General features: G+C 35.9%; 1 protein-coding gene across 4 annotated transcripts; it reads left to right on the top strand.

The window, feature by feature from the left end:
- The first annotated feature begins 1415 nt into the window (after positions 1-1415).
- On the top strand, positions 1416-7884 carry GNPDA2 (glucosamine-6-phosphate deaminase 2). 4 transcript variants are annotated; one of them, XM_010143206.1, is made up of 6 exons: positions 1416-1615; positions 1922-2019; positions 2488-2670; positions 3016-3200; positions 3296-3470; positions 6853-7178. In XM_010143206.1, exons 1-6 carry the CDS (start codon positions 1488-1490, stop codon positions 6909-6911), a joined length of 828 nt encoding a protein of 275 aa, XP_010141508.1. In that variant the 5' UTR covers positions 1416-1487; the 3' UTR covers positions 6912-7178. The 4 variants fall into 4 exon arrangements, with proteins under 4 accessions (XP_010141508.1, XP_010141505.1, XP_010141507.1 ...); XM_010143203.1 differs by having other exon boundaries at positions 1461-1611; positions 1918-2019; positions 6853-7884; XM_010143205.1 differs by having other exon boundaries at positions 1488-1520; positions 1918-2019; positions 6853-7884.
- Positions 7885-9114: the final 1230 nt, after the last annotated feature.

Genomic DNA, 9114 nt, shown 5'->3' on the forward strand with positions numbered 1-9114 from the left:
CAGGCCGCGGGTGGTGGGTGGGGGGAGGCTGCGCTAGCGGCGTGGGGGCGGTCCGGCAGTAAGTATCTTTAACAGCGTGGATTTACCAGCCCCACTCCCTTCAGCCGGAGATCTGTGGTCGTTTTGGTGCATTTGCGGGTCTCCTCACTCGGAGAGCATCGTTCTCATGGTAGACTCTCTGAAGCTTTATGAGGCTGCCCTAAAGCCGCGGGATGTCTTTCTGGTGGCCTGTTTTTCTGTCCTTCTCGAAGAAATGTGTGAGTGCGAACTTTTTTCGGTACCTGTGTAATAACGTTTCCTCTGCAAAGGTGAGTTTGACCTGGCATGGTTCTACTGACAAGGGAGAAGCAGCAGCGTAGTCAGCACAAGGTGGTGTTCACTTCCTCCCTTGTTCAGTGAGATGAACAGATGTTGCCCTGTCAAGCACTACTGTAGTTGAATTCATATTTCTTCTAAAACTGGCCTCTCTTTGGGCTAGCTAAGCATAGTGTATGCTAGTGGTGATTTGGCACTTGGTTGGCTTTAGACTTCAGACAGTTATGTTGTTTCCTGACTCACCTCCAGCACGCTCAGACCTGTGAAGTGTAACACATTGCAAATGGCTTACAGAGCCGCAGTCTTTCTGATTATTATCTGACTCTGTTAAGCAGAAACTCGTGGAGAAATGAGTTTCACTTAAGTACATGAGTTTCTCTTGCATTTTTAACAGCCAAGCTTGTCTTCTAGATATTCATCTTAATAGTTGGTATAGTTAACTCAAAATCGAAGCCTAGTAAGAAGGACTGACAAAACTGTTTAAAGTTATGTTGAAAATTGTGACCTCGTAGGTATTTTTTCCTGTGACTTACAAATATTTTAAATGTCTCTAATTATTTTAACATTTTTTTTGCTGATTAATAGGCTTGCTGAAGCATTGCTATGGAGCTAGAATGGGAGTGAAAGGAGTTTTAATTATTTGCTTCCAATAATGTATTCTGAATACAGTAGCATGGTGTTATTCAGGGCCTTGTTTTTGAAGTTTTAGGTATTCAGCTGGTGAAAAAAAACAACAGTTAATCTTAGTGTTTGTTTACTTATTTGCTTTTATTTCAAGCAGAGTATTTCTTCTTTTCTAACAGTAACAAAATTAAAAGATTCAGGATGAAAATGGCTTGTTCTCATTTTGTTTTAGCTTTTTCCTTCAAGTTACTTTAAATTAGTCTTTGACTTCTAATAAATATTTTTACTGTAATCTATCACTTGGTTTCTGTTGCTTTTCTTTTTGATTGTCCAACAGTCCAGCTTGTACTAGACCTCCAAGAGTGCAATATGCTTATGCAAGTAAAATATCCTTTAATTAGCACTGCAATTTATCAGTATAAAAGGTCATCTTTTATCTCTTCTGTAGTCTGAGTTTGACAACTATTCATATAGTGCTTATTTTCAAAACTCTGTCATTTTTCTCCAGGTTTAAGTTTATTTTATCATACAAGTTCCTCACTGCCATAATGAGGCTAGTGATTCTTGAAGATTATGATCAGGCTAGTGAATGGGCAGCAAAATACATCTGTAATCGTATTATCCAATTCAAGCCAACTCAAGGAAGATATTTTACGCTTGGTCTACCAACAGGCAAGTTTTATTCAAAGTCTATGTAAATGACTAACCTAGAACTATGTTTGTATCATTGCTAACTAATACAGTATTTAAAAGACTGCAAATATATTTTTGGTAATATTCCAACTTATTTATTTTTCAATATGGATTTGATTTGTGTAAAAAGTTGTAATGTCTTAGGAGGTGAGAAATACTAAATGATAAATAACAGATTTCTTTTATGTTGAAAAGCATTGTAGCAAAGTTTGACTGTGAAGAAATTTAAATACACCGAAAATGTTGTGTGGATACATAGAACAGTAGAAAAACTTTATTTAACAGGGAGTACGCCTTTGGGATGCTACAAAAAGCTGATAGAATATCACAAGAATGGAGATCTCTCTTTCAAATATGTAAAGACTTTCAACATGGATGAATATGTAGGTAAGATCTGCTAATAATTTGAGAACACACTGATAATTTTTTTCTATGATTAAAACTGTTAAATACTTTGTCAAAGCACAAGGTCAGTCCAGTAGGTTTGCAGTCCTGTGTTAAACTTCTGTGCATGGGATCATCTTTAGCATTTTTCTGTATTCCTTCATCCACAAAAATACAAATACTGGCTAAATTCAGTGCTTCACAGTACTTCTGTAGAAAGTATATTGTCACGTTGTATTGTGACTGCATTTCTGTTGAAGGCTTGACAGTCTGTGGTAAGATCTATGGGAAGGAAATGTAAACCAATTACTCTGTGCATGCCAACTGGAAATCTTTTTTCTTGATATAAATACTGCGTTATCTGACTAACTGAGGGTTGCCTTGCATGCTCTGTATTAATTATGCATAGACCAGAATTAAGGTGGTTTGGTTAAATCTTGCAATATGTTAATTTTACTATAATGATTTCAGGGCTTCCCAGAAATCATCCAGAGAGCTACCATTCCTATATGTGGAATAACTTCTTTAAACATATTGACATAGATCCAAATAATGCTCATATCCTTGATGGGAATGCTCCAGACTTGCAGGCGGAATGTGATGCATTTGAAAAGAAAATTGAAGAAGCAGGGGGGATTGATCTGTTTGTTGGAGGTACGAAGAAATGCTCTATGGTTAGTTGTGATTCAGAACAAATACACTGGCTCTGAAATTGCTATTCTTGCTGCTTGCCTAATCTACCTTTTCCTATAATGGTGTAAGAAAGTTCTGTTACTAACAAAAAGCATCAGTATCAAACCAGAAGTGTTGGTGTCCAAGTTTCTAATAAATTAATATCAAGTAATCTCTGAATGTTTTTAATTGAAAATGGGGAACCAAAAGGAAAGAATGAGTCCTAAAACCTTTTTATTCATTTACAATGAATGAGGATTTACAATGTTTGAGGATATTTGTTGACTCTCAGGTCTGGAATGATTTACTTTTTTTAACTTTGAAAAGGCATTGGTCCAGATGGCCACATTGCATTCAATGAACCCGGATCAAGTTTGTCTTCAAGAACAAGATTAAAGACTTTAGCAATGGACACCATTTTGGCAAATGCTAAATACTTTGATGGAGACTTATCTAAAGTACCAACTATGGCGCTAACAGTTGGTGTGGGTACAGTGATGGATGCTAGAGAAGTAAGAACTCATTTAGTTCTAGTTGCATGTGTCTGTTTTCAAGACTAGTTGGTTTCGATACTGGGATTGAAAGTAAAGAGGCCTTTGTTTTGCAGGTGATGATTCTTATAACAGGTGCACATAAGGCTTTTGCACTGTACAAAGCAATTGAAGAAGGAGTCAATCATATGTGGACGGTTTCTGCTTTCCAGCAACACCCTCGTACTATCTTTGTGTGTGATGAAGATGCTACTTTAGAACTAAGAGTTAAAACTGTGAAGTACTTTAAAGGTGAGCACTGAATCAGAGGTTACACATATTTAACAAAACCAAATTTTAAATTATATTGATCTAAGTCTGAGCCTTCCAACAATTTACAGTAGCTAATGTATAACCTCACATACTAAATGTTAACTTATTTCTTGTGAATGGAAAAGTGCTAGGAGGCATAACCTGCGTTCCTTACATTCCTGACAAATCTACTTTGGAAAAATATTTTCTTTGCTTCCAATTTGAAATGATAGTTTAGTCACCTAATGTATGTAAAACAGCAGCAGTCTGGTGTTCCAGAATACTGGTCTTAACTATACTGGAATGTTTCGCTTAAGGAAAACTTGGTGCATATATTAATCCTGATATATTTTTTGTGCTGCTTTTGCTATGTGCTGTAATGTGCTGTCTAGTAAACTTGAGATGTGTGATGCAGACTTTGAAGCCACTTGAGGACATTTTTAATACAGTACAATTAACATAACAGTCCATACTGACCTTGAATACACTGCACCCTTTTACCGTGCTTTTCATATTTGTAGTAGATATATTGAGGCAAACTTTTTTATAGTCATGGAGACTTCCTAGATGTGAATTCTGTTTCACTGAGATTGTAGAAGCTGAGAAAAGTAGTTTTCTCCCTAGTATATTAGCACAGCAAATGCAATTGTGTAAATCAAATTGTCTTTCCCACTAGCACGGATACCTGAGCATTATATCACCAGTGTCCGTAAATGTATTAGATTGCAATTGTGGCATTAATGTGACTTTTACCCTGACATCGCTTGTAGCCAACTTGTTAATTTGGGTTTTTTTCAGTATGCTGTTCTCTGCCATATATTGGGGATTGGGGTGTGTTAGTCTTTAGCTGTATCACACTGCTAGGTAGTACTTCTTGTTGTCTGCAAAGATAAACTTCTTTAACTGCTTGGTTAAGTTTTAAACACTATCCTGTAAATCATATAAACAAAAGCTTTGCTTGGGAGAGATAGAAGTCTAATGTAGAATTGCTAGGTATGGATCACATTGAACATTGCTTTAAAAACAACAAGGGCTACAGTGTATGAATGTGTGCTATTGTGTCACACTGTATTTAGCTACCCTGTAATACGGAGCAATACAATCCTTAAAAAGAATGTTTACTTTAAACTTGCTTAACTTTAACTACTCAAATCAGTGAGATTTTCCCTTGTTAAGATGGAGGAGAAATGAATGTGGGTCAAATTTCCAGTTGTTTCTGAATCTTGATCTTCAGGTTAGATTTCTTAGGAAGCTAGGTAGTTCTTAAGACTGCTAATTATGGTAGCTATATTTACTGTGATTTTTCACTGTTTAAAAAATCTCAAGGTACTACATGAAACTTTACTTTTTTTGAGAATCAAGTATCACACTGTCTAGTAACTAGGATAACTGTTACTTCACTTTTGTTTAACTTTCTGAAAATGTATTAGAGGGTAAAATTATCAAGTGTACTTAATGTTCTTATTGGAAAAGGGACAGGTAACTTTGCAGAATGAATTTTGAATTCACTAATTAGTCTGCAGATAGGTCAGTTCAGGATATTTTTTCCATATTTGTGCATGCTCTTAGAACTGTATGCAGAAATCTCTTTATTCAAAGCATACTTGAACATACAGAGAGACTGTCCTTTGAAATAATTGTTGTGGCATCTGCCAAGTAAGGACTCTGGTCATACCTTTAGAAAGACCTTTTGTTTCTAACTGTTTTTCCTAAAAACAGGATGTCACTACTGAGATTTAAATATCCTTCATTAAATACGGCAGAGGCAGTACTTCGTAAGCATTTTTCATGCCTCTAGGAAGTGGGTAATTACCTCCATTTCCCTTTTTTAGAAAAAACGCTGATAGGAAATGAAATGCTTTATGAAGTTCAAAACATGGTTGAAGTTTGAGTAGTGTGCAGCTGTTACTTTTCCAGTACAAATGGCTTTTGTATTAAATGTATGCTTAGTATTTTCTCACTTAGTGTTAAAATCCTGAAAAATACTAGACTTGATCTTTCCCATGTACATCAACTCAATAGTTAGCCTTCATGAAAGCTAAGAAACCGCTTCCTTCAGTTACGTTGCCTTCTAAGATTTAGGGGTTTTTTTGCACAAACATCTGAAGACTAAGTCATTACCCTTTGGAGACACAAAGAGATGGGTTCTTGAGTTGGTTATAGGTGTGCTGGCTGTTCAGTATGGCTGAACGCATCATCAGGTGGAGAAGGAAGTAGTAACATCTTCATTTTATAATAATCACACACTGATTAGGAAGAGATGCTACATAAAATGTCTTTGTTTGTGGTCACCTATATTAGTGACCTGAGATTCTATACTTATTCAAACTTTCCAGTTAATGCAGTAACACAACTTGTCACCAGATGCATCATGTAGCAAAGGCATGTGAATATTCTTTGCCATAGGTCATCACTAAAATGTGGGTAACTGCCAGACTGCTTTCATGTTTAAGAAAAATTGCTGTACTTTTAATGTTGCATATTACTTAAATTTGTAATTTTAGGCGTTAATCTTTAGTGTTAAAATGGACTTTAACATTGCAGATCGTGAACACTGATCACTTACTGTTATTAGTCCCTAAGGTGAATTGAGGTTAAAAACATGCCAGTGACTGAATCCAGTATAGCTTAGGCATATAACATAGGTAATGTTTTTGCTAAGTTGTAACAATGTAAAGAAAGCAGCACCTTTTTTTTATTTATCTTTAGCAATTTCCAAAATTAAAGTATCTGAACAGGAAAAAAATGCTCCCCTCATCACAGCTATGGGTTGACTTGTATATGACCAAAAAAAAAAGGCCATCTAGGATAGGAAACAGTTAACTGCTGAAGTTCTGAATCTGCATTAACAGTCTGGATACTCTCAGTTTGGTTTTGCCCACGTAGTATTTAACAGTTAAATACACTGTTAATACAAGTACAGTATTAATTACAAAGGCAATAATACCCAAATACACTAGAACATTGTTGTTCAGGCTGTAAAAGTATCAGTATGTGTACAGCTGATTTTCATGACGAACTGTGGTATGAGGGAATTTTATGTTCCTGTGATGCAGTTTTTAATACCAAAAGAAAGATGGGTGAATCTCATGTATTCAATTCACTTGGAAGTATTCCAGACCTACTTTTTCTTGGCTCTATTACCAGAGAACTGTCTCATCCCTGCTCACTTTATACTGAAGATGTCATTAGTATTGAAGTGATACAGGAATATACATGCTGTCTTCTGATTTTAAACTACTTTAAATAGCCATTGTTACTGTCTTCAGTGAACTGTTTAAAATGTATACTTTGAGGCAAGCTCCAAATAAAAATGTGGATAGAATGACACATTGAAAAAGTATAACTAATGTAAAGCTGGCATTGTTGCTTTCCCTCCAAGGTTTAATGCATGTGCACAATAAGCTTGTGGACCCACTGTACAGTATGAAAGAAAACTGAAAGAAGAATTGAAGAGGAACTCCATGTGGGTCAACAGCAACACTTTTAGGTAGCAGATGAGTTCACTGCTATGCAATATGCTGAAAACTGTTTAAAATGGGGAATCCTAGGTACTGTATTTTTTAAAAGGTCCAATATCTGTACATTCACATTCCATCTCTGCGGTGTTGCGCATTTTGCTTTAACGGTTGGAGCTCTGTTGTGGGCTGCTACATAACTAACTGGAACAGAACCTGTGGGAGAGTGCATGTTACATAGGGGTGGGGGAGTGGAAGCAGAGCACTTATTCTAGCACAGCAATGTAAAGCATCTGCCTTGTGTTAAAGATGATGATATTTTATCTCCAGGAATTTGTAAATTTTGGCTTGATTAGTGTAACTACATTTTGTGTCTCTAGACAGAATGGTTTTGGCTTTTGTCAGTACTATGGACTTTTAATAGTTGTACAATTTCTACTCTGAAATGTTCTGTTTACATATCTAATGTATACTGACTGAGCTTTTGCACTTGGTTGCCTTAAATTTATCTTAAACAGTTTTTGGGCATCTCAAGTCCTGCTGTACAATTCAGGCAAATAAAAATACAAAAATAGTGCCTAAAAATGCACCAAATTCTTCAAAGTTATAACTTACTCCACAGATGAAAATATTAAACTGATATAGCACACTTTGCTCTCATGTATTTCAAATTACTTTAGGATTTTTTATATTTTTGGTAATTGAGCTTTATATGTAAGGAAAATCTAATGTTCCTTTTCAGAGGTACCTGTTTAATTGTACCATTGATGTTACTATTAAATGCCTGAAAAGAGGTTAATTTACAGGAATATAATGTCTGCAAGTTTAATACATGATCATTTAAAGCCAACTGTTAATCACTTTGCAATAGTTACCTCTCATTGTATCATTATAAACATGAAGCTGTTAAAAGGAATGTTATTTCCTACTTTGAATTTAAGTAAAACTTAAATATAAAGCTATAATTTCAAAATTGTTTTGTTTCTAATATAAATTCTGACAAATATTTCTGGGATTTAGGGAGAGATTAAGAGTTTTGTGCTGCCTTCCACCTGAGGAGGAAGTTAAGAGTTTATTTAGCCTTTTTTGGGGGGTGGTGGGGTGGGGAGGAGCATGCCCTTGTGCAAAATACTCATTGGGAGGAAATACAACAGAGCACAGCTTCAACAATTTAACTTCTCTCCTGGATGACAGACCCTTATTACAAATCATGTTACCTCCACTGAGATGTGGTAGAGTCCCTGCTGCTGGAGGGTTTTCATGATGTGGTTGGACAGGACCTAAGATAACCTCATCTAGGCTCACCTTTCCCAGAAAGGGTTGGACCAGGTGGCCTTTTAAAGGCCCTTCAAACCTCAACTGTTGTATGATTCTGTTAAATTACAGAAGTGTCTGTCTAGAGCAGTGGCAGGAAGTCAGGCCCTGTGTTTCCGTTTAGCTTGAACAAGCAGTTTCCAGTTAAGACTCAACTTTTGCACATGTAATTTTTGAAGCATAATGCAATGCTGAGGAGAAGCAGTTTAGAAGACTGTGCTGTTACATGTAGTATTCTCACAAAATGCAGTTATGCTTGCCAGTCTTCACAACTAAGTAAAGACTTTAATTTATAAAATAAAAATTTGTATTAAATGTGAGGCTAAAAATCTTGAATCTTTATTACTACTGAAGGAATTTAAGCATGTTTTTATCTTACTGATCATGATCCATCTTATAGCTAAATTGGGAATTTTAATGAGAAAACAATAGAAGTTGGGCTCAAGCATGAGTGGAAATGCATAGCTTTTATATCCCTCCCTCTTCTTCTAAAAATGTTTTCTTCCTTGCAACTCCTTATTTTTGTTCTCTATTCCAGAGCACTTTTCAGTCTTCTGTCTCTCTTGGCAACCTTACCAACTAAAGCCCTCTTTTGTGTTGTCTCAAGACATGTGAGACCAAAGAATTAGTATCTCCTTGCTCTTTATGAACTTCTGTGAAACACAGGCCAGTGTAAATACTGGTACAGTAGTACCTATACTTGTCTGAGTGGGTCTCAGACTGCTGTTGTCTCTTTTCATGAATAGTCTTATTTTTCTCCAGTTCATTTCTGTTGTTAAACTTTTTTCAAAGCTATGAATTTTACAGGCTGTAGAATTCTACTCTAGACCCTGTAAATTTGTGACTTTAATTTTTCTTACACTATGACACTC

This window comes from Buceros rhinoceros, unplaced genomic scaffold, assembly GCF_000710305.1.
Source record: "Buceros rhinoceros silvestris isolate BGI_N320 unplaced genomic scaffold, ASM71030v1 scaffold9869, whole genome shotgun sequence".
Taxonomy (NCBI): Eukaryota; Metazoa; Chordata; class Aves; order Bucerotiformes; family Bucerotidae; genus Buceros; species Buceros rhinoceros.